The sequence below is a fragment of the Molossus molossus genome, unplaced genomic scaffold (genome assembly GCF_014108415.1).
Source record: "Molossus molossus isolate mMolMol1 unplaced genomic scaffold, mMolMol1.p scaffold_m16_p_18, whole genome shotgun sequence".
Taxonomy (NCBI): Eukaryota; Metazoa; Chordata; class Mammalia; order Chiroptera; family Molossidae; genus Molossus; species Molossus molossus.
In genome coordinates this window covers 63,748,794-63,773,565 of record NW_023425353.1, presented here as the reverse complement: position 1 = coordinate 63,773,565, position 24,772 = coordinate 63,748,794, and the positions used below count along the sequence as shown (strand labels likewise).

The following is a 24,772-nucleotide window of genomic DNA, read 5'->3' as shown; positions in this document are numbered from 1 at the left end:
GGATTTGGCCCACAACCTGAGCATGTGTCCTGACCAGGAATCAAACCGGCGACCTCTTGGTGCATGGGTCAATGCTCAACCACTGAGCCACACCAGTTGGGGGCTCATTGATTTTAGAGATGGGGAGTGGCGGGGATGGGGGGGAGCCATGGTTGCCTTCCATATGTGCCTCCACCAGGAATTAAACCCACAACCTTTCAAATATATGGGGCAGATGCCCCAACCAACTGAGCCACATCAGCCAAGGCAAGAGTAATTGTTTTTAAATATATGGTTATGTCACTTCCCAGATTAAAATTCCAAGGAATCCATTATAAATAGGAGAAAAATTCTCTACAGTGTATAAGGCCCTACTTACATCAGTAGTTTTCAACCTGAATGGGATCATTACTACCCCTACCCACTGATAGACATTTGTACACGTGTGGAAAAATTTTGGTTTTCAAGATGCTTGGGAATATTACATTTAGTGGATAGATATGCACAGTGAAGGAGGCCTGGCTAAAACGCCAGTAGAGAAGTGCTGCCCCACCTACTTACCTAGACAGACTCCTAAATTTCCAGCTTTGGTAGATGATGTTGCCATTGAACAAAGTAGGGAGGGAACTCCTTTAAGGAGTATAGTTCTGAATGGAGAAGGAGATGAGTTCTCTCCATAGATGTTAATTTGAGGTGGCTATGAGCTGTCCAGTTGGAGATACACAATACCCACTGGGTGGATTAAAGGGAGGTCTCCTTATAGTTAGCACAGTTGGAGGTGCAAAGTTTGCAACCATTTACACAGATATGGAAGTCAATCTGGGAGTGTGGGTGGGACTCCAGGAGAATGATAGTTGAACTGAGAAGTGTGTCTAGAGTGGAGATCCAGGGTTGATAAACATCTATGGGCCTGGCATTAGTATTGCTTTACCTTTTTGTTTAACAATGTATATTATCAAAGCTAGTACAGTAATTTTTATTTGTTGATAGCAAATTTGTGTGTCATGGTTAAATGATTTTGCTTTCTATTTGAATGATTTGACATTCCACAACCCTGGAAGGGAGAATTGCTCAAGGAAATTTATTTAGAATGTAGACAAGTATGTGAGCCCTAAGAACCTATGCTTAGTATTTGTGTTGATGTCTGTCCCACCTGGGGGGATTGTGATTCACACTCACAGATATTCTCTGCCCCTTTGTCTGCATGGGTTGGATGTAAGGTCATTAAGGAAGGGAATACTCTTCCTTTGGAGGCAGGACACTAGGGCAGTGCCTCCTGTCTTCAGAAAATGTCCTTACAAACCAGAGGAGTATTATTGAGATGGACCATGGGAAAAATAGAACCTTATGTATAGCTAAAGAAGGCATACAGATCTTCATCTTACCCTCTTATGTTTCAGTGGCAGGAAGAGGGACACAGCTTGTTTGTTGTACTTTTCTTTCTCTAAATGTTGATTCTCAACCAAGGTTGAACATTAGAAACACCTGGGAAGCTTTTGAAACTACTGATAGCAGCAGGCCTCACTTTAGACAAGTTAAATCAGAATCTCTGGGGATTAAGGCATAGCTATTTAGTTGTGTTTTTTTTTAATTAATTGATTTTTTTAAACACTCTTTAAAAAAATTTTTTTTCTTTATTGAATTTAGAGGGGGGGTGGGAGAGGGAGAAGGAGATAGAAACATCTATGTGAGAGAACATCAATTGGGCACCTCCTGCCTGCCCCCCACTGGGGATTTGGCCCACAACCTGGCCATGTGCCCTGACCGGGAATTGAACCAGCGACCTCTTGGTCCATGGGTTGACACTCAACAACTGAGCCACACTGGCCGGGCGATATTTGAGTATTTTTTTAAAACAGTCTCGATGATTTTTGTTAATCCTCAATATTTTTTCCATTGTGTTTTTTAGAGAGGGGAAGGAAGGAGTGTGAGGGGTTTTGAGAGAGAGAGAAACATCAGTGTGAGAGGCACATCGATTGATTGCCTCCTGCGTGAGACCCAACTGGGTCCAGGAATCAAACCCAGTTCGTGGGCTGACACTCTAACCATTGAGCTACGCCAGCCAGGGCAAGCTAGATGATTTTAAGGTGCAACAAAACTTAGCAGTCACTGCTTTCTCTGAACACTTCGTACTCAAAGTGTGATCAGCGGACCAGCTCTTGCACTAGGAAACTTATTAGAAATGCAGCCCTGACAGGTGTGGCTCAGTTGGTTGGAGCATCATGCTGCACACCAAAAGGTGGCAGGTCCTTGGTCAGTGCACATACCCAGGTTGTGAGTTTGATCCCCAGTCAGGATGTGTATGGGAGGCAACTGATGGATGTTTCTCTCTTATATCAATGTCTCTTTCTCTCTCCCTCCCTTCCTCTAAGATCAATAAAAAATACACAAATATGCAGAATCTCAGGTTCTAGCATGAGACCTTTAGTTCTTTTTAAAAAATCTTCATTGTTGAAAGTATTACAGATGTTTTGACCCCCTCCTGCCAGTTCCCACCACCCACACTGTTATCAATGTCCATTAGTTATGCATATACCACCTTGAGACCTTTTGAATTAGAATCTGCACTTTAATAAATTCCCCAAGCCCTTGCTGGTATGGCTCAGCGGCCCACGGACCAAAGAGTCTCAGATCTGATTCCAGTCAAGGGCAAATACCTCAGTTGTGATTTGATCCCCAGCCCTGGTTGGGGTCATTTGGGAGGCAACCAATTGATGTGTCTCTCTCACATTAATGTCTCTGTTTCTGTCTCTGTCTGTCTCTCTTTCTCCCCCCGCCTCTTTCTCTCTGTTTCTCTTTCTCCCCTTTCTCCCTCCTACTCTGTCTGAAAATCAATAGAAAAATATCCTCAGGTGAGGATTAAAAAATAATAATAATAATAAAATAAAATCCCCAAGTGATTTGTTTGCTCATTATAGTTGAACAGGCAGGCAGTGCTTTGGGCCAGTAATACCTGAGCCGGATTAAACATTAGAATTACAATTGCCATTTTACATGGGAAGGTGTTTGTTTGTTTGTTTGTTTGTTTGTTTGTTTGTAATCCCCACCTGAGGACATTTTTCCATTTTTTGTTCAGATAGAGTGGGAGGGAGAGAGAGAGAGAGAGAAACATCGACATGAAAGGTGCACATCGAGTGGCTGCCACCCGCACGACCAACCAGGGTTGGGGACAAACTGCAACTGAGGTACGGCCCTTAGCGGGAACTGAACCCAGGTCTCTCTGGACCACAGGCCGACGCTCTCACCGCTGAGCCAAACCAGCCAGGGCTGTTTGTTTGTTTGTTTGTTTGTTTGTTTGTTTGTTTTAATAAATGAAACCTGCCCTGGCCGGTTTGGCTCAGCGATTGAGCGTCGACCTGTGCACCAGAGAGTCCCGGGTTTGGTTCCTGCTAGGGGCATGTACCACAAATAAATAAGTAAGTAAGTAAGTAAATAAATAAAGCCTATTTTATTATTTAAAGTGTTCATGATAAAAAAAATCTTCAGCAATACTGTTGCATTTTAAAAAGTGAAACCTACATATTATGTTTCTAGCTCAGTAAACAGATGAACCTGATGTCTTTGAATGACAGAACAATTAAGCATTGTACAGTACATCTTACGAAGATCCGTAAATTAAGGAACTATTGGTCTAAATTTAGTTATTATGAAACAAATGTGTATTCATAGTTTCAGTGTCTTTTTTCTTCCTCGACCATCAGGTGCTACATCCATTTTATGTTTCTGTGTTGAGGCTGTGGTCCTCTAATCTTTTTCTCTGTCTTCTTTTCTTCCAGTTCCATGTTTTCTCTTTCAGTCAAGGTAATTAAGTTGTTACACCTCCTCTGGAGCTCCATTGCTACATGGGAAGGTTTTAAAAAGACTGATACTTCTTTAAAAAGAGATTCTGGGTGGAACAAGGTGTTGGTGTTTTTAAATCAGAGATTCAAAAGTATAGCCAGGCCTTGGTTGGTGTGGCTCAGCTGGTTGAGCATTGTCCCATGCACTGAAAGGTTGCTGGTTTGATTTTCAGTCAGGGCACATGCCTAGGTTGCTGGCTTAATCCCCAGTCGGGGTGTGTGAAGGAGGCAGCTGACTGATAGCTCTCCCCCCCCCCCCCTAAAATCAATAAAAACATATTTTTTAGAAAAAGTATAACCAGGACTGAGAATCACTGTACTAGGCTTTGCTATCCCTGGGATAAGGAGTAGAATTTCAAAGATTCCTGAAAATAGGATAGCAAGGAGAAGAGGATTTTTTTTTATTATTAAAAGAACTACAGGTAACATTTTTTGGCAGTTTTGCCAAATAAAGGGCCTGATGCAAAAGAATATTGACACATTTTAATGGTTTCTCTCTCATAGGCTCAAACTGTCCAAGTTGCTGAAGTTGAACCACAGTCACAGCCACAGCCTTCCCCAGAACTTCTGCTTCCAAATTCTCTGAAACCAGAAGAAGGGCTTGAAGTATGGAAAAACTGGGCCCAGACCAAGAACGCTGAGCTAGAGAAGGATGCTCAGAACAGATTGGCGCCCATTGGAAGTGAGTGTTTGGGAGGGATAGGGTGCTGGACTATGTTTAAAATAATAGTGCGCCCTGGCCAGTTTGGCTCAGTGGTTAGAGCGTCGGCCCTTGGACCAGAGAGTCCCAGGTTCAGTTCCCACTAAGGGCATGTACTTCAGTTGCAGTTTGTCCCCTGCCCTGGTTGGGGTCATGCAGGTGGCAACCAGTCGATGTGTCTCTCTCTCACATCAATGTTTCTCTCTCTCTCTTCCTCCCGCTCTATCTGAAGATAAATGCAAAACTATCCTCAGGTGAGGATTTAAAAAAAAAAAAATAGTGGCACTACCCTGGCTGGTTTTTCCCAGTGGTTAGAGCATTGGCCTGTGGACCAAAGAGTTGCGGGTTCAGTTCCGGTCAAGGGCATGTACCTCAATTGCGGTTTGGTCCTGGCCCTAGTCAGAACCATGTTTCTGTCTCTCTTTCTCTTTCTCTTCCACTCTGTCTGAAGATAAATGGAAAAATATCCTCAAATGAGGATTAAAATAAAAAATGCAGTGTCACTGAAGCAGCAGGAGGAAAGAATGGCAGGAAAAGGGTGTCCCTTGGCTCTGGGACTAGGGAGCTCTATCTGAAATAATATGCTGAATTCAAGGCAAGCAACAAGCAGGCCTCACTAGTTGCAAATGAGCAGGATTTGTGGGATTTGTCCAAGACCAGGTATTTTTGTATACATGGATTTCTGGATTTGACCTAGATCTGGGCATAGTGACTTCTGGTAGGAGATAGAAAACAGTGAGTGCTCAGGGCCCTTCTTCCTTAGCATTATGGTTATATATTTCGTAACATTACAGAGGGTAGATTTACTTATTTATTGTTGGTTTCATGTTATGGCCCTAATAAAAACTTTCAGGATATTTGAGGCGGGGAGGATTGTGGGTGGAAAACCCTTCATGTAATAGAGCATGTAGGATTGTTAGTAGGTCAGATATAAGTGACCATTTCCATCCCAGCCCTTATGGGGCAGTATTTGCTCTGAGCCATCCTTTTATGGATATAAGTGACCAATAAAGAGATAATTGTTGCCAGGATCCCCCATTCACCTTTGGGGTTTGTGTTGCAGGACGCCAGCTTCTACGATTCCAGGAAGATCTCATCTCTTCTGCTGTGGCCGAGTTAAATTATGGGCTCTGTCTAATGACACGGGAAGCTCGAAATGGAGAAGGTGAACCCTATGATCCAGATGTACTCTACTATATTTTCCTGTGCATTCAGAAGGTAGGAAACAGCTTCACAGGAATATGTTTGAGCTGTGTTCTCATCCAGTATTTACTGGAAATTCAAATTAGTAGAATGACAAGCAAGGGGTTTTAATTAGGACTTTGTCTTCAAAGTATTTAATGAGTTTTTAGGTGTGTTTTTGTTTGTTTGTTTACTTTTTGCAAAAGACCTACATGTTTACTTTAGAAAATAAGAAAATAAACATCACTCATAATCCTGCCTGCCATCTAGAGAAACTCCTGTTAAAATATTTTGTGTATTAAAAAGAAACAAAAAAGAGCAAAGAAAAACACATGCAAAAAAAAAGTACTTGGTATATTATCTGAGAGCCTTTTTTTTTTTTTAAATCATGAAACTTTTTATTTTTTTAATCCTCACCCAAGGATTTTTTTTTTTTTTAGAGAGAGAAATATCAATGTGAGAGAGAAACATCGATTGGTTGCCTCCTGAAAGCACCCTGACCCACAACCCAGGTATGTGACCTTACTGGGAATCAACCCCGTGACCTTTGGTGTATGGGATGATGCTCCAACACTTCTTTTTGTTAAAGTAAACATGGTTTGCATAAAACTAATTTATCCAAGACAAGGTCTGATGCTTATCTTATTCTTCACTATATTAATACAACATAATTATTTAAAGGAGTTGAGTTAGAATATACAACTGCAGCCTGGCCAGTGTGGCTCAGTATATTGAACATCATCCCATGGTCTGAGAGGTCCCGGATCGATTCCTGGTCAGGGCACATGCCCAGGTTTCGGGTTTGGTCCCTGGTGTGGGGTGTACAGGAGGCAGCTGATGGATGTTTCTTTATCACACTGATGTTTCTATCTCTCTCCCCCTTCCTCTCTCTCTAAAAAATCAATAAAAACATATTTTTTTAAAAAAGGAATATAAAACTACTCTTAGGTTTTTAGGACATCTAAGGTGAAGCATAACAGAAATTCACTTTAGACAGGCAACTTAGGATAGCTGAAGTGGATTTCTTAGTGTTTGACTGCTCTTGTGGGAAATTCCACTTTAAGATGGGAAAAAGCATGTGCTGGTTGGCACTCACCCTGTTGCCTGGACCTGAGAAAAGTCTGTCTCCCAGTTTGTTCCTCTGTCTTCCCAGTCACTCAGGGTACTAGGTGAATTGCTTTACATGCTGTTTCATTCTATATTCTCCCCAGTCCTAGAAGACAGGCACAGTCATCTCCATTTACAGACAAGGAAACTGAGTCCACCGAGTTAAAAGACTCTCATGAGTTATTTAACTTACACCATAGCTAATAAACAGGAGGCTGACCCCAGAGCCTGCACCATGTTTTTTGCTACCATAAGACAATACCGCCATGGCTGGTTTGACTCAGTAGTTAGAGCATCGGCCTGTGGACTACAGAGACCCCGGTTTGGTTACCACTAAGGGCATGTAACTCGGTTACAGTTTGTCCCCAGCCCCGGTTGGGGTTGTGTGAGTGGCATCAAGTTGATGTGTCTCTCTCACATCGATGTTTCTCTCTCTTTTCCTCCCCTTTCCCTCCTGCTCTATGTGAAGGTAAATGCAAAAATGTCCTTGGGTGAGGATTAAAAAAAAAAGACAGTGCCTTGTCTGGTTATGATAGCATTCACAAAATCTGTCCCATTGACCCAACTCTTAAGAGCGTTGTGAGAGTTGATTCACATGATTTGAAGTATACTGTGCAGGTGTCACATGCTGGTCGGTTTGACCTGGTATGTAGCTTTATTAAGGTGGGAGTGGGTAGGCAGAGGTGATGGTACCAGTAGAATAATGTTTATTTCCCCTGAAAGTCTTACTCAGGAGACTACCAACAACTTTTGTTGATTGTTTTTCTTTTAGTATCTTTTTGAAAATGGACGGGTTGATGACATTTTCTCTGATCTTTATTATGTTCGATTCACGGAGTGGCTACATGAAGTTCTGAAGGATGTTCAGCCTCGAGTCACTCCACTTGGTAAGAGTCTTTCTAGTCCTTGGATGTCTTTCCCACCTGGGTTTAAAAAAGAACGGCTGCCTGTGTGGCTGGCTGTGATAACAGCATGTGGGTGAAGATGCTGTAAACCCTAGGCACCAGCATCGACCTCTGTGCTGCTTGCCCTGTTATGGAAGGGGCACTGCTTACCAGCCACAAGACCCAGCTAGCTGGTCCCAGTGTGGCAAGAACATGGGCATGCAGAATGTGGGGTAGTTACTCTTTTGTTTTCCCTATTAAAATTAATTGATTAAAATTAGAATCATTGCAAAAATTAATTATTAACTTTTATCTGTAGGTTACTCATGTTACATGTTTTACATATATAGGGTGTGGCAAAAGTAGGTTTATAGTTCGTATGGAAAATAATTCAATAAATAGTAATATGAGAATAAACTGTGTTTTGCATACTCACAACTATAAACCTACTTTTGCCCTACCCTGTATAGAACATAATTTTTGCTTTATCTATAGGTAACTTCCTGGGCAGCATGTTATGTTGGAAAGAACATGAGTTTTGCAGTAGAATGTCTGAGGGGTTCACTTTTTAAATAAACTTTATTTTTTGAGTGGTTTTAGGTTTACAGAAAAATTGCAGAAGGTACAGAGAATTCCCACATACCCCCTCCACACAGTGTTTCCCCAATTATTATCTTATATTAAAGTGGTATACTTGTTACAGTTGATGAACCAGTATTGATGCATTATTAATTAAAAGCCTATAGTTTACATTAGGGTTTACTCCTTATATTGTACATTCTGTGGGTTTTGACACATGTATAATGACAAGTATCTACAATTATTGTATCATACAGATGTTTCATTGCCCTAAAGTCCCCTGTGTTCCACCTACTCATTTCTCCGTGCCTCCCCCTGAATCCCTGGCAACCAATGGTCTTTTTACTGTCTCCATAGTTTTTGCTTTTTCCAGAATGTCATATGGTTGGAATAATTTATTTTGTGGCCTTTTCAGATTGTTTTTTTTTTCACTTAGCTATTTGCACTAAAGTTCCTCTGTGTCTTGATAGCTCATTTCTTTTTATTGCTGATACTAATTCTATGAATGTACCAGTTTGTTTATCCATTCACCTATTGAAGAACTTTTAAGTTTTGGCAATTATGAATAAAGCTGCTATAAATATTTTGTGCAGGTTTTTGGTGAAAGAATAGGCAGATAGATCAATGAAACAGAATAGAGAGCCCAGAAATAGAGCTACAAATATAACCAACTTACCTTTGGCAAAGGAACAAAGGTAGTTCAATGAAGAAAAGATTGTCATTTGAACAAATGGCGCTGGAACAGCTGGACATCCACATGCAAAAAAAAATACGAATCTAGACACAGACCTTATACCCTTCACAAAACTACCTCAAGATGGATCATAGACCTAAATGTAAAATGCAAAGTTATAAAACTCCTCCTAGAAATAGAAAATCTAGGTAACCTTGGGTTTAGTGATGACTTTTTATATACAGCAGCAAAAGCACTGATCCATGAAAGAGAAAAATTTATAAATTGAACTTTCTTAAAATTAAAAACTTCTGCCCTGAACAGTTTGGCTCAAGGGTTAGAGCACTGACCCTGGGATCAGAGGGTCGGGGGTTCCATTCCATGTCAGGGTCACATACCTGGGTTGCAGATTACATCCCCGGCCCTAGTCTGGTCCTATGGGGGAGGCAGTCAATTAGTGTGTGTCTTTCACATCAGTGTATCTCTCTCTTTCTCCCTTCCTCCTTTGTACTCTATCTTAAAAAGTAAATGGAAAAATATCCTTGGGTGAGGATTAACAGAATTAAAAAATTAAAAACTTCTGCTTTGAGCCCTGGCCAGTTTGGCTCAGCAGTTATACCATTGCCCCATGGACCAAAGAGTCTCAGATTCAATTCCGGTTAAGGGTACGTTTCTCGGTTGTGGTTCAGTCCCTGGCCCTGGTTGGGGTCGTGCGGGAGGCAACCAATCGATGTCTCTCTCACATTGATGTTTCTCTCTCTCAAAGTCTCTCACTCTCCCTCCTTCCCAGTTTGTCTGAAGATAAATAGAAAAACATCTTCAGGTGAGGATTTTTTTAAAAACCAAAAATTTTTGCTTTGTGAAACACACTGTTAAGAGAATGGAAAAAACAAGCCACAAACTGGGAGAATATATTTGCAAAACACATATCTGATGAAGGACTGCTATCCAAAGTATACAAAGAACTCTTAACACTCAATAATAAGAAAACAAACAACCTTATTAACAAATGGGCAAAAGATCTGAACAGATGCCCCACTAAAGAAGATATACAGATTGGATACAAGTGTATGAAAAGATGCTTATTATATGTCATCAGGAAATTGCAACTTAAAATAATGAGACACCACTGTATAACTGTTAGAATGGCCTAGATCCCAAACACTGACAGCACCAAATACTGGATGGGGAGCAACATTAACCCTCATTTATTGCTGGTGGGAATACAAAGTGGTATATAGCCACTTTGGAAGATAATTCAGCATTTTCATACAAAAGTAAATATTCAATCCCTGTCCGTGGCATTTGTGTTGAAAACAGTCTAGTTAACATTGATCATCACTCATGGTTTGTTACATGCTAATCTAAAAAACAAAATTACTGGTTAAGTATTTTTGGGTGCCTACTGTGTGCCAGGCAATATTCCAGGTATATAGGTAATAATATAGTAGTGAACAAAATGGAACTTACAGCCCTAGTCAATTTGGCTCAGCATTTAGAGCGTCGGCCCTTGGATGAGAAAGTCTCGGGTTTGGTTCCCGCTGAGGGGCACGTACCTCGGTTGCAGTTTGTTTCTGGCCCTGGTTGGGGTTGTGTGGGTGGCAACCAGTCGATGTGTCTCTCTCACATCAGTGTTTCTCTTTCTCTCTCCCTCCCTCTCTCCCTCCCGCTCTATCTGAAGATAAATGCAAAAATGTCCTCAGGTGAGGGTTAAAAAAAAAAAATGGAACTATAGTCTAACAGGGGGAGACAACAAATAATCAAATTAATTTACAATTGAGTAAGTGCTTTGAAGAACAAAGCCCAAGGGAATATAAAATGTTAAGGACATTAGGAAGGAGGCCTCTCTGAGGGCTGTCATTAGAACAGAGACCTACTGAGTAAGTGAATCTGACTCAGGGTACATGATTTGCAAATTTTTAAGCCAGTGTAGCTGTGCAGTTTGCTTTTTAAAACTTTTTATTGTGGAATTTCAAATACATATGAAAGTAAACAAAATAGAGTAAACTCCCATGTACCTGCTGTTTATTCATAGCAAATCTCATTTCATATACAGTGATACCTCGGTTCTCGAACATAATTCGTTCCAGGAGGATGGTCAAGAACCAAATTGTTCGAGAACCGAAGCAATGAAACCCAATAGGAAATAATGGAAACTGGATTAATTCGTTCCAAGCCCCAGAAAATGCCTATTTACTGGCCTAATTTGTATATAATATGTAGAAAAACATAAGTCTCAACAAGAAATAAAAGTGTACAGTATGTCTAAGGGTTAAATTCAGTGTAAAGCGTGACTCTCTCCACAAAGCGTGACTCTCTCTCTGCACTCACACTGATGACGCAAGCATGGCGCGCTGGGCCGAATGAACGCCATTCGGCTCAACTCGGCTCATCTCGGAAGTTCGAGTTCCAAATATTTGTTCGGATTCCAAGACAAAAGTTTCTCGAATCTCCTGGTCGAATACCGATTTGGTCGAAAGTCAAGGCGTTCGAGAACCGAGGTATCACTGTATATACCACTTACTCACTCCCCCATATTATTTTGAAATAAGTCCCAAACACTTTGTTCATAAATATTATAATATGTATTATTTCCATAATGTCATCAGCATCTCTACCCTCTGTTTAAATTTCTAATTGTCTCATAAATGTCATAATTTTATCTGAGTCAGGGTATAAATTCCACAAATTGAAATTGCTGAGTATACCTTTTAATGTTTAGCTTTAATCTTTAATTTCCTGCTTGACATTGTTTTTCTTGCAATTTATGTAAGAAACTAGCCTTTTAAATTGTCACACAGTCTACTTGTTGTTGCTGATTACATCTCCATGGTGTAGTTTGACATACTCTTCTGTCCCCTGTATTCACAGTTAATTGGTAGTTGCATATAAAGACTCAGTCAGGTTTTGTTTTTTGTATTTTCTTTTTGGCAATGTTATATCATAGATGGGTCATTTATTTTCATCAGATGCCCATAATGTCTGGATCCATTCATTTATTAGTTGCAAATGGTGGTACTCCAATTTTATTACTTCTTCATTATTAGCTGAAAAACAAAGAAACTTTTACTTGTCAATCTTTGAATTCCTGGCAGTACAAATTGTATATAAGAGAGAGGACATGGGCTCTTGTTTATTCTCCTTTGTCTAGCAGTTTTCACAAGAATCAGTTGGTTCACCAGATTCCCCCACTGATTATAAATAACCAAGTAACTGGGTGGTCTTTTTGTTTGTTTTTAAGAATCATCCTAAACTAATGAATTTAAACATATTTAAGATTATTCAGTCTGTTGGCAGTTTTGTTCTTTAATTTTTTTTTTCCTCACCCGAGGACAATTTTTTGCATTTAACTTCAGATAGAGCAAGAGGGAGGGAGGGAGGAAGAGAGAGAGAAACATCGATGTGAGAAAGAGAGACATCGAGTGGCTGCCACCCACACGACCCCAACTGGGGCCAGGGACAAACTGCAACTGAGCTATGTACCCTTAGCAGGAACTGAACCTGGGACTCTCCGGTCTGTAGGCCGATGCTCTAACCTCTGAGCCAAAAAGCCAGGGCTTGTTTTGTTTTTTTAGTTGATGTCTATTGATGTGCACATTGTTCCGCCTTGGGTCATTTGGAGCTTTATTTATATTCATTCATTCGTTCATTCATTCATTCATTTTTGTTAACCCTCACCTAAGGATATTTTCTCCACTGATCTTTTTAAATAGAGAGGAAGGGATGGACTGAGCTGGGAGAGAGAGAGAAGCATCGATGTGAGAGAGAGAGAGACATCGATTGGTTACCTCCTGCACATGTAGTCCATAGATCAAACCTGCAACCTGGGTATGTGCCCTGACAGGAAATCGAACCAGCAACCCTTTGATGCACAAGCCGGTACTCTAAACACTGAACTACACCAGTCAAGGCTGGAGCTTCAATAAATTAGCCCTTAAGTTCTTTTGACACAACCCTTTTTCCTTGGTTTCTGGTTTGCCAAAATGTTTCACGCTTATCTTGGACATTTCCTGTCCCATTGTGGAATCAGCCTGTTCTCCATGGAGCCTGGTTTAAGTGATAAATGGTATTTCAGTACCAAACCAAAGTTTGGATGCTAGGTGTGCTCATTGCTCCTGGGTTAGTCATTGTTTCTAGGCCTTAAAGTGGGTGGAACCAAAAATATTTTTTTTAAAAAAAGATCATTTTGATACTTGTAGTTCAGACTCAGAACTATGAGGCATTTATATGATGTCTGTATCTCCCTTTTCCCATGCCAAGAGTCCTGGTTTCATGCATTAAAGTTTACTTAAGTTGTATTGTTAAGAAGCTATTAAAGCTAGGGAAGGTGACACCAGGTGGCACAATGAACCCAGAAAAAAAAAGGTATGCCTGGGACCATTCTTAGGGCTAGCCTTCCCCGAGGATGGCTGTTGTCTGCCACTCATCCTGTTCCAGACATGTTTAAGAGCAGAGGAAGCTTATTAAATTCATGGACCACAAAATAGGAGTAGAGGCAGAGGTGTCCTAAAGAGATGAAATGTGCTAATGGAGTCAGAGGGCCAGCTTTGGCAAGAACAGAGGAGAGATGTATTGGGCAGAATATTTCCATGCTTCTAAGAAGAAGCACTATCACTGCCTGCATGGAGAACAAGAACACTGGCGTCTGCTGCTGCTGTTTCACCATGCCCTCAGGGCCTGGCACACAAACACTCGCACATTGACTGTTGAATAAACACATGACAGGGGCTTGGTGATCAAACTACAGGCCTTTATCCCTGCCCAGCTCTCAGTTTTCTTATATAACAGGATCTTACAGTAAAATCTGCCCTGTGGCCTATCTTTTGTTTTATGTCAACCTTGGATGAAAGGAAAAAGCATCTGGTAAGAGCAGTCATGTATAGGACAGTGGTTCTCAAAGTGTGGTCTCAGGAAATTGTTAGAAATGCACATTATCATATCCCATTCCAGAAAATTTTGTTGGGACCCAGCCATTGTGTTTTAACAAGCTTCCCAGGTGATCCTGGTTGTACCTTACACCTCCCATTTTGCACCTTTGAGGGAACGCCTGCCATCCTCTTGTAGCAGTACTCTATTCCTCCTAGGCTATGTCCTGCCCAGCCACGTGACTGAGGAGATGCTGTGGGAGTGCAAGCAGCTCGGGGCTCACTCCCCTTCTACCCTGCTGACCACCCTCATGTTCTTTAATACCAAGTAAGTGTTCTAGAGGCTCCATGCTTAGCCACTGCTGGCATTTGCCCAGTGAAGAGGGTGCAAACTATCCAGATAGGCAGGTTTTGAATTCTTTTGACATATATTTGAGAGCCTTTGGGCTACTGACAGCAGACAGCCTTGCCAGATCCCCACCATAAGTCTTTATGTGGTTTCTCCACTAGACAGTGTATTTGGGCGTGGGCCTGGGAGTGTGGGCAGAGGCTCCTCTAACACACTGATGGCAGAGGGTAAGTCATGGTCTCCTCCTGGCACCCTTCCCTTCGCCTTGCTCTCACTTGTGGTGCAGGTACTTCCTGTTGAAGACAGTGGACCAGCACATGAAGCTGGCCTTTTCCAAGGTCTTGCGACAAACGAAGAAAAACCCCTCCAATCCTAAGGATAAAAGCACGAGTATTCGGTACCTGAAGGCGCTTGGGATACACCAGACTGGCCAGAAAGGTAGGGGAAGGAGGCAGGGGCTACAGAAACAGTGCTGCTTTTTTTTCTTTCCTCAAAACATTTTTTTCCCTCCTATTTTTATTTACTTATTTTTGTTACAGATATCCCCCCTCCCCAACTCCCAAAAACAGTGCTGCTTGTCTTGCTATATTAGTGATGAGTATGGGGTTGGGATTTCCTGGATAGAAATTCTCCATTCCTTTCTCCTCAGCCAGGAACTTTGAACACTTAGAAAGAGAGATGTCCCAGAACAGATAGCTGCCTTATTCTTTCATAGTCACCTCCCATGCCTCACACCCTTTCCCTTCTAATATTTCCCAGTTGGGATGGCTGGGAGCCTAAGGTTCTTGATCTGGGCCCGAGCTAAAGCAGTCTGATGCCATGTCTGTGGTGGTGAGGGTGTGTTTTATAGTTACAGATGACATGTATGCAGAACAAACGGAAAATCCAGAGAATCCACTAAGATGTCCCATCAAGCTCTACGATTTCTACCTCTTTAAATGGTGAGGAGGCTTTATTCTGAGTGGATGACTATTCATGTGTGTGCATACCTGTGTGCAGAAGCATTCTCTAGTACCCACCTAAGAGTAAAAATACACTTCCAAAAGCTAAGTACAGAAGCAACCTTCTGCTTTTCCCAAAGCATATAAGTTTCGCACTCTGCTTATAACTGGGGTTCCTGCTTCCTGTTTGTCCCCTTTCCTGGAGAGGAGATGAAGATAGAGGGGTTGCCTCCATCCCATGTTGAGCATCTTCTTGGGCTTGATCTTTTGTCATTACCATTATCAATCTGGGGTGGGGTGGGGGGACTCCTTTCCTTGGCCTTTGTTCTCTCTTGCCCCTGCAGTTTGGCTGTCATCTTTACAGCAATGCCAGAATATTCTTTCTATGTTGTAGGTCTTAAGTCACTTAAAATACTCAGTGATTTTCTTTGGCTCTACAAAGACAGTAATCCTAATGTGGCCAGTAAGGCCTTTCATTCACTCCCCGTTGCTCATCTCACGTCCATGTAGCTCTTAACTTTCTAGCTACACTGGCTCCTCTCCACTTAAGGGCATCACGCTTTCCCTTTCTCAAGGCCTCAGCACAGAATTACTCTGTCAGGCAACCCCCACCCCACCCCTACCCATTTGGCAATTAGCTCCTGTCCATCCCTGTTCTCAGACACAGCTTTATCAGAGAAGCATTTTCAGACTCCTTACCTATTTCCTCAGGCTGTTTCATCGGTTGCACTGTTTGTCATTTTGTGTGTATTTGTGTAGTTGTTTAATTACTGTCTGCCTCTTCTCTAATCCGTAAGTTCCAGAAGGTAGGCACTGTTGGTTCTTACTCATCTCTTTAACAACAGCACCTAATGAAGGACTGACACACTGTAGCTTTTTGATAAATCTTAAGGATGGTATATGCTAAATAGAGAGGTACAGCACAACATTGACGGGGTGTGGAGGGAGTGAGCTTAGGTAAGGGCCCCAGTTTCTCAGGTAGGATTGAGGAATTATGAATGGATTGTGTAAAGAAAACAACTTAAGCAAAGACTTGGAGATAGACCTTGTGGGCGGTGAAATTGGTTCCAAGTGGATATGGCTAGACTCAAGTAGGTGAGCCCTGGGAGCCCTAAGCAGCTGCTTAGTCAGAGGAATCACAGCTGGCATTGTTGCAGGGAGGAGCAGAAGAGAGGCAAGCTTGTCACTGGCCTTTGATGTATGTGCTGGCTGTAGGGAATTCAGTAGCTGTGCCACCATACCTTCCAGAGCTGCTGCCTGCCCAACTTTTGCAGATATCTGTCTGGGAGGTTCAGGTGGGAGGGTTGAGATTGTGATTTTAACCATAACTGACGTATTCTTTAGTCCCCAGAGTGTGAAAGGCCGGAATGACACCTTTTACTTGACGCCTGAGCCAGTGGTGGCCCCCAACAGTCCAATCTGGTACTCGGTCCAGCCTATCAGCAGAGAGCAGATGGGACAGATGCTCACTCGGATCCTGGTGATACGAGAAATTCAGGAGGCCATTGCAGTGGCCAGCGCAAGCAGCATGCACTGAGGTCCCTTAGCCATGATGCTAGGGAGAGCATCCAGGAAAAAACGGACAGACTTTCACACTAAAGAAGAGGCCTCCATTTTTTCTTTTCTTTTTTTTTTTTAAATTGGTGTAGTTATGAAGCCTTTCAGACTGCTTCTGTTTAAAATGTAAAAGGAAACTTTGCCCCCTGTGCATCTTCATAAACCTGCTTCGGCAGACTCCTCAGCCCATGGGGGCTCTGGGTTTCCTGAGAGCCAGGTGTCATATAAAGTTGCTGGCTGACTTTTTTCTTTTTTTGTCTGGGGCCTGGGGAAAGGGCTTGGACTGTTAGAAGAAATGTGGCTCCTTCCCTTCCTCCAGAAAGATGGAATTAATGATGGATGGACCCTCCAGGGAATCTCTCCAGCTGGCTTCCACTCTGACTGGCCGACTTCGTTGACCACAGGGGAGTGGTCATTTCTTTCATGCTCAGACATAAACAGCATCTTAATGGAAGGAAAATGAGGGGAACTTCAATTATGATTTATTAAGGACAATTTCTATTATACCCTCCTTTATGACAAGTGACATTTTAGATGTTAAAGTAAAAACTTTACCATGCTTTTTTTTTTTTTTTTGGCCTAACATTGAGGCCTTAAACCTGAGGCTCCTGTGCCTGATGGAATTCTTGTAACATACACTTGTGTATCATATAAAGATACCACTCTGTTTCTCTTATGTATTCTTAATCTAGTTGTTTATTAAGAATGACAAGCACGTCTTTTCAACATGCTAGTGAACAATGCCTCTTTATTTGGGAGGAGAGTGGCCGAACAGTGGAAGCAAAGCAGTGCCTGTTAACTGAACAGGCCAAGGTCCTGCGGGAGGGGGCAGGGATGCAAAAGCGCTCGTTTCCCTACCTCGGTGGCTGGTGCATGCTGTGCGCGTGCGCTCCCTTCTGCCAACCCCGCCCTACAGACATACCAGCCCCGCCCTATGCGCGCTGCGTCCTGACGTCAGCTACGCTCGACGTACTGACGATAGCAGCGGGTGTATATTGGCGCGGTCCTGACGCCAGAGGCCTCTGCGGCGTGGTTCTCCCGGCTCGCGACTTTTCTCCCGCGCTGGCCATGGCAGACTACCTGATTAGTGGGGGCACATCTTACGTGCCAGACGACGGGCTTACGGCACAGCAGCTGTTCAACTGCGGGGATGGCCTCACCTACAAGTGCGGGCCTAACGGGCTCACTTGGGCGAGGAGAGGGGTGGGGGGCCGCGTTGGGCTTCCATTGAGCCCGCTTGGGCTCTGGCATGGGGGAGAGGTTCCGGGACCCCCACCCACCCATCCCTGGGGCTCACTTTGACATAAAAAGCGGGGCGGGATGGAGGCGGCATTTTGGCAGTACTTGGGATTTCAGGCTGTAAACTCCCTTCTCTGGGCACATAGAGTTGTCAGGGTGCCAGGGGCGCTGATGACAGCTAGGTGGCAGAAAAAGGTCCCGTCGCTATCTCCACCTTGTGCTCTGCCTTGCCTGTGCCACATGGGCTAGGTCAGTGCCCTCTGCTCAAATGTCTTATGAGGTGGTCTATGGGGATGGAGTCTCCGGTTGCCCTAAGCCTCAGCCTTACTCCCAATTCGCTCTCCTCCCCGTGTAGTGACTTTCTCATTCTCCCCGGGTACATCGACTTCACTGCAGACCAGGTGGTGAGTATGACATGGAAATTGGGTCTTTAGTATTAAGACCAAGGTGCTGCTGTACCTGGTCTACTTTCATCATATTGGACTTTGGAGTGGATTCTATGGAATGGGCTTACTAGCATGCAGGTCATACAGGGCACCTGTTTTGTGGGGGACCTGGTAGTGAGTTGCATGAAGTGTTTTCTTACATTAGTTGGCCTTATATCCTTAGGACCTGACCTCTGCTCTGACCAAAAAGATCACTCTGAAAACGCCACTGATTTCCTCACCCATGGACACAGTTACAGAGGCTGGGATGGCCATAGCAATGGCAGTAAGCACCATGGGGCATGAGGGCAGAGGCAGGGGCCTGGTCTCTCCCCCAAAGGCATATAGTCATGCCTCTCCTAATCTTGTCACTTGTTCCCTTCTATTCTACAGCTTACAGGTGGTATTGGCTTCATACACCACAACTGTACACCTGAATTCCAGGCCAACGAAGTTCGGAAAGTGAAGGTCAGAAGGGCAAGGATCCTGGTCAAGAGTTCCTGGGAATTGCACTGAGGTGGAGTGGGGTGGGAGTAGGGGTTTATTCTGTTCCTAATGAAGGATCCTTTTTTCCCACTGTGGAGTTCAGTCCAGAGCAGAAGAGCCTGAGACCCTGGGTCCTAAGGCAACAGAAGAGGACCAGGTGGACAGTGCTTACTGCCCACCCATGTCTCCTATCCCTGGGTTTGAGGTGTTGGTGTGATTTGCTCCTGTGGCACTGTCAAATGGGGAGTTGGCACAGACCCCCGTTTTCAGACCAAGAATCTGATGAAAATGGTTCAGAAATGCCCATTCTCATCATCCCTTCCAGAAATATGAGCAGGGATTCATTACGGACCCTGTGGTCCTCAGCCCCAAGGATCGAGTACGGGATGTATTTGAAGCCAAGGCCCGGCATGGCTTCTGTGGTATCCCCATCACTGACACAGGCCGGATGGGGAGCCGCCTGGTGGGCATCATCTCCTCGCGGGACATTGATTTTCTCAAGGAGGAGGAGCATGACCGGTTTTTGGAAGAGGTAGGTACACTGGCAAAGCCAGGTTCTGGCAACCATACTAAAGACAAGGAGCCTTCTGTTGCCTCAGTGGCATCTCTGATGGTTTCTATTGTCCAGGAAAGATGAGTGCCTGACCAAGTTTCTGATCCTTTCATGAGTTCCTGCACCCACACACATACACACCAGTTTTCAGTCTACCCAAATGTTTACCCGCATACACGTGGTGTTCTTTGCCACCCCCCAGGGTGAAGGCAGTGCTTAAGGACAAATTTCAGCCGCCTCTTCTGATTCTTGTCATTGATCTGGTGTGGCCCTTCTCCTACCAGTGTAACGGGCTACTCTATATATCACATTGTGCTTACGCGTGTCACTAGGTTGCTGCAGAGACACTTAGGTTCACTTCAGGAGGGTGGTTTGGGTGGTGTGTGAACATGGTCTTTGGAACTTCACCCCTGAGTTAAGGGCAGGGCCTGTTGGGAGGTCTGGTCTCTGACTGACCCTTCCTCACAGCTCCCCTCCCCCACAGATCATGACAAAGAGAGACGAATTGGTGGTAGCTCCTGCAGGCATCACATTGAAGGAAGCCAATGAAATTCTGCAACGCAGCAAGAAGGGTGAGTCCTAGAGGTAGGAAGGGTTCTGTAACCAAATACCAAGATCCTGATTCATGTCCTCCTCTGCCCTCAGGAAAGTTGCCCATTGTAAATGAAGATGATGAACTGGTGGCCATCATTGCCCGGACAGACCTGAAGAAGAACCGGGATTACCCACTAGCCTCCAAAGATGCCAAGAAGCAGCTGCTGTGTGGAGCAGCCATTGGCACTCATGAAGATGACAAGTATCGGCTGGACTTGCTAGCCCAGGCTGGTGTGGATGTAGTCGTTTTGGTGAGTTTTGGTACAGGCATGGAGGGGCAGTAGGGGCTGCTGCCATACCCATCTCACCTGGACTTTCCCCCTGTTCCAGGACTCTTCTCAGGGAAACTCCATCTTCCAGATTAACATGATCAAGTACATCAAAGATAAATACCCCAGTCTCCAAGTCATCGGCGGCAATGGTGAGGCCAGACTGGGAACTGACGACATGGGGCAAGCGTAGGGAAGCCAGCCCTGGCTGGTTTTGCTCAGTGGTTAGAGTATCGGCCTGTGGTCCAGAGACCCAGGTTCTGTTCCGCTAAGGGCATGTACCTCGGTTGCAGCTTGTCCCCTGCCCTGGTTAGTTGTGTAGGTGGCAGCCACCTCGATGTGTCCCTTTCATGTTGATATTTCACTCTCTCTTCTCCCTCCCTCCTACTCTATCTGAACAAAAAATGTAAAAATGTCCTTGTATGAGGATTGGAAAAAAAAAAGAGTAGAGAAGCTAGGCTTACACCTACACCTAACCTTCACTTGAGCCTTTCTGTTCTTCATTGCAGTGGTCACAGCTGCTCAGGCTAAGAATCTCATTGATGCTGGTGTAGATGCCCTGCGGGTGGGCATGGGCAGTGGCTCCATCTGCATCACCCAGGAAGGTAAGATGCTTTGGCAGGGCCCTTAGCTCCATACACCCTGGAGCCAAGTGCTCTCATGGGAACTACAATGAGTCCTCCGGTAGGGGCAGACCCAGGGCCAAATAGGTCCCTTGGATGGGCGACATTCTGGAAGCAAGACAATCTCGTCTTTCCTCAATTGCCACTCGCCCCTGCCTAGCCTGGCCTCCTTGCTCCTGCTCTGCACCCTCTCTAAACTTTGGTCTGTTTGTTTTATTTAGCAGCTCCCAAGATCCCTCCAGACATAAAGTCCCACAGCCCCAAATGCCCTTCTACTGTCACGGGCTGCTATAGTAAGTCCAGCCCGGCCCACTGGCCCGGCCCAGCTGCCCACTGCCCAGCTGCTTGGTTGACTGTAGCTGTAGCTCCCGGGGTTTGTGGTGCTGATGGGTGGGCAGGGCAAACTGAGTGACAGACCATGGTTTTGGGGGCTGCTCAAAAACACAGCTCCCTCTTATTCTTGGGGTGTTTACCGGGCAGGACCTCCTTCCCCTACTCTGCCCACATCTGCAGTAGGGCACAGCTCAGACCAACTCTGGAGCACTCTTCCTTCCACCTGACCACCACCCTGATCTTGCTTGAGCTGCCCACCACATAGGAGGGGGTGGGCCTCTGGGTACTAACTGCACAGTGACCCCTACCCCCACCTGATACCAGTTGGGTGGGGCTTTCCCGGCTGCTGACTGCATGTGCCTGAGGCTGCCCTGGGCCATGCACACATGCACGTGCACATGCAGGGGTGAGTGGTGGCCATCACAGCTGTTTGTATTGTTCAAGGCAGATGGGGCAGCCATCCCAGACATGACTTATTCTCAGCCAGGCTGCAGTCCCAGTGCAGGTGTAGCTCTAAGCTCCTGATACAGAGCTGTAGCCACAGGGCCCCTCGCCTGTTATTATCAACTCCACCCACCCACCTGTTCCACCATCTTTTAACAGTGCTAGCCTGTGGGCGGCCCCAAGCAACAGCAGTATACAAGGTGTCAGAATATGCACGGCGCTTTGGTGTTCCTGTCATTGCTGATGGAGGAATCCAAAATGTGGGTCACATTGCCAAAGCCTTGGCCCTTGGGGCCTCCACAGGTGAGGCCCAGCACCTAAGGAGCCTGGTGGGACTCCTTCCCCTTTGCCACCCAAGGTCTGCCTCCAGCATTCCCTCTGTCCATAGTCATGATGGGCTCCCTTCTGGCTGCTACCACTGAGGCCCCTGGCGAGTACTTCTTTTCCGATGGGATCCGGCTAAAGAAATACCGTGGTATGGGCTCTCTCGATGCCATGGACAAGCATCTCAGCAGCCAGAACCGATATTTCAGGTGGGACAGGAAGATCAATTACCTCATGTCAACCATGCACTGACAGCTCTGTCTGGGCTTTGACCATGTCCATGTCTCTTGCCTCTCCCTACAGTGAAGCTGACAAAATCAAGGTGGCCCAGGGGGTGTCTGGGGCTGTCCAGGACAAAGGGTCCATCCACAAGTTTGTCCCCTACCTGATTGCTGGCATCCAACACTCCTGCCAGGACATTGGTGCTAAGAGTTTGACCCAAGTCAGGTAAGCGTGGGGAGCTGGGACATGGGTAGAGTTGCATCCAAGGCCAGCTACCCACACCTAACATCTGCCCCTTTCAGAGCCATGATGTATTCTGGGGAGCTCAAGTTTGAGAAGAGAACATCCTCAGCTCAGATGGAAGGTGGCGTCCACAGCCTCCATTCGTAAGTGACCAACCCTTTCCTGCCCCTATCCTTGGGGTGGAAGTCTGCCCTGCCTACTGCCCTCGCCTCACAGTTGGTCTTTCTGTCTACAGGTATGAGAAGCGGCTTTTCTGAAAAGCAATTATAGCATAACCCCTTGGTTTTTCAATAAAAGTTTGAAAAAAAGTGGTGTCTGATTTTTTTTAGGTCATCGGGCAGGTGGGGCTGTGCAGCTGCCACATCACACGTGCACACAAACACAACACCCTCATTTCCAGGGAAAGCTTCAGGCCTTGAGATAACGGTGCTCCATGGGCCTGAAGGGGGGTAGTAGTCCTAGATTCAGTAAGTCCCTTCGGCCCTGGCTGGTTTGGCTCAGTGATTGTGGAGTGTTGGCCTTTGGACCAAAGGGTTGTGGGTTCCATTCTTAGTCAGGGACACATACCTGGGTTGCAGGTTGATCTCTGGCCCTGTTGGGGTCATGCAGGAGGCAACAAATTAATGTGTCTCTTTCACATCAGTAGTTCTTTCTCTCTCCCTTTCACTCTATCTAAAAAATAAATGAAAAAAATATCCTCAGATGAGGGTTAACCAAAAAAAAAAGAAAAGTTCCTATTGAGGCAGCTCATAAGCCAGCGCTGACCAGCTAGGGCTCTCAAGGGTTCTATCTCATATTCTGACTGTGGAGGGGTCATAACAATCCATGGGGCTTTGGACTGACACCCACAGGGACTTCTGCTAGTCCAAAGCTTGGCCACATGGGACTAGATTGAGACCCTCATACGTTTTCTGACTTGAATCTATATAAAGAACCTTGTGGAAAAAGAATTGAGATTGCCCTCAATTGGAATGGGTGTGTATATATTGCCTCCTGGCCTCTTATGGGCCGTGTGGTCTAGATGAATAGGTGACCCCTTGGTTTCTTCACAACCCCAACCAACAGGCCCCTGAGCCAGCAATGCAACTAATACAAAATGGCAGAAGTGGATTAGATTATCACTTTGCTGGTAAGCCACACAAGCGTTCCAGTGCTACAGGGAAAGGGCTAGTGAAAGTGCTGGGGACTCCTGCACTCCGCAGAGGGTGCCAGGGCCTACTGGAAAGGTCAGGTTAGTTCCTGTTGTTTCACTCTGCAGTTTGGGCCAGAGATGTGAGCACAGTCCCTCCAGGTGGGGGAATGAGAGCAGCTCCTGTCACTCGGCCTTCATGACACAAGAAGTTGAAAGTGGCACAAGCATTGGGCTGCAAAGAGAAAGCCAGCATCAGCTGGGCTAGGACTAGGCCTGTGATCCCCTCAGTGTTCCCAAGTCCCGGGACTGACCGTGTCCTGCACTTCCACGGCGATTCCCCGCTGCCTCATGGCTCGCAGCACCTGGGACTGCAGCCGCTCAGTCCGGTCTCCAGTGCCCACCACGACAATCTCTAGGGAGAGATGGGGCTAGTCAGCCAAGACTACTGATAGGCTGGGAGCACCTCGGCCCTTCCCTCCTCCAATACCTATTCTGGGCTCCAGCATCCAGAAGAGAGAGAAGCTTTCTTCTGTGATGTCCTGGTGGGATCCTACCTGTGTGAGGAGGAAGCAGGTTAAAGACAACAAATCCACGCAGCTTTCCCCATAGTCCCGCTCCACAACGAGGCCACGCAAAAGCTAAGTTTGCCAGGGACGGAATCGGGGTAAGCACGGCCGGGAAGGGCTCACGTTCCACTGGAGCACCGAGTGCGGGAGCAGCGCACAGGGCCCAAACACGCGGTTTCCGCTGACCACGAAGCCGCGACTGTTGTAGCTGTCGATGTACATGGCGTGCGGGGCCTCGCGCTGCAGCAGGGTGATGCGCGTCCGCTGATACAGCTCGTCGTCGGCGGGCGTGAGCCGGTGGCCACGCCGTGGGGCCCTGCGAAGGGGTATGGTTAGGGTCCAGGGGGTGCGCAGGCTCAGGGTGTGGGGTGGTCAGGGACGCCGGGACCGGCCTCACCACAGCAGCTCCGCGGGCGAACGGCGGAGCACGGGTCGTGCTCGGTACAGGCCGCGGAGCACGAACGCGGCGGCCATGGCAAACCAGCGCTCAGAGTCGACGAAGTCGTAGCGCAGCCCAGCCCCGCGCGGGTACAGCGCCCCGTGCGTCCCGGAGGGCACGGCGCAGCTCGGCCGCTCCAGCGCGGGAGAGCTAGGGAGCCGGCCAGTGCCGCCGGTCCCAGGGGGTCGCGTCCCCCACTGGGACTCCGGTGTCTGCACCTGTCAC

At 45.7% G+C, this 24,772-nt stretch overlaps 3 protein-coding genes across 5 annotated transcripts in view; 2 read left to right on the top strand and 1 right to left on the bottom strand.

The window, feature by feature from the left end:
• The window catches only part of QRICH1 (glutamine rich 1), a 51,084-nt gene extending 33,701 nt beyond the window's left edge, over nucleotides 1–17,383 (top strand). For both annotated transcript variants that reach the window (XM_036266475.1, XM_036266476.1), the window contains 7 exons: nucleotides 4,323–4,500; nucleotides 5,582–5,736; nucleotides 7,580–7,694; nucleotides 14,028–14,136; nucleotides 14,444–14,595; nucleotides 15,008–15,098; nucleotides 16,443–17,383. In XM_036266475.1, coding sequence (XP_036122368.1) covers nucleotides 4,323–4,500; nucleotides 5,582–5,736; nucleotides 7,580–7,694; nucleotides 14,028–14,136; nucleotides 14,444–14,595; nucleotides 15,008–15,098; nucleotides 16,443–16,635 — 993 coding nt within the window. In that variant the 3' untranslated portion in view covers nucleotides 16,636–17,383. The remainder of the gene's footprint in view (nucleotides 1–4,322; nucleotides 4,501–5,581; nucleotides 5,737–7,579; nucleotides 7,695–14,027; nucleotides 14,137–14,443; nucleotides 14,596–15,007; nucleotides 15,099–16,442) is intronic.
• Nucleotides 17,384–17,660: 277 nt separating this feature from the next.
• On the top strand, nucleotides 17,661–22,715 carry IMPDH2 (inosine monophosphate dehydrogenase 2). 2 transcript variants are annotated; one of them, XM_036267153.1, is made up of 15 exons: nucleotides 17,661–17,821; nucleotides 18,250–18,298; nucleotides 18,504–18,605; nucleotides 18,713–18,787; nucleotides 19,131–19,337; nucleotides 19,843–19,930; nucleotides 20,004–20,203; nucleotides 20,283–20,373; nucleotides 20,731–20,826; nucleotides 21,066–21,137; nucleotides 21,781–21,924; nucleotides 22,010–22,154; nucleotides 22,249–22,392; nucleotides 22,470–22,553; nucleotides 22,646–22,693. In XM_036267153.1, the coding sequence occupies exons 1-15, from the start codon at nucleotides 17,724–17,726 to the stop codon at nucleotides 22,665–22,667; spliced, it is 1,617 nt and encodes a 538-aa protein (XP_036123046.1). In that variant the 5' UTR covers nucleotides 17,661–17,723; the 3' UTR covers nucleotides 22,668–22,693. The 2 variants fall into 2 exon arrangements, with proteins under 2 accessions (XP_036123046.1, XP_036123047.1); XM_036267154.1 differs by lacking the exon at nucleotides 21,066–21,137 and having other exon boundaries at nucleotides 22,646–22,715.
• Nucleotides 22,716–23,507: 792 nt separating this feature from the next.
• Nucleotides 23,508–24,588, bottom strand: NDUFAF3 (NADH:ubiquinone oxidoreductase complex assembly factor 3). The gene is made up of 5 exons (XM_036266890.1): nucleotides 24,506–24,588; nucleotides 24,232–24,424; nucleotides 24,030–24,096; nucleotides 23,854–23,954; nucleotides 23,508–23,774 (listed from the first exon to the last, which is right to left on the bottom strand). Exons 1-5 carry the CDS (start codon nucleotides 24,580–24,582, stop codon nucleotides 23,658–23,660), a joined length of 555 nt encoding a protein of 184 aa, XP_036122783.1. The 5' UTR covers nucleotides 24,583–24,588; the 3' UTR covers nucleotides 23,508–23,657.
• Nucleotides 24,589–24,772: the final 184 nt, after the last annotated feature.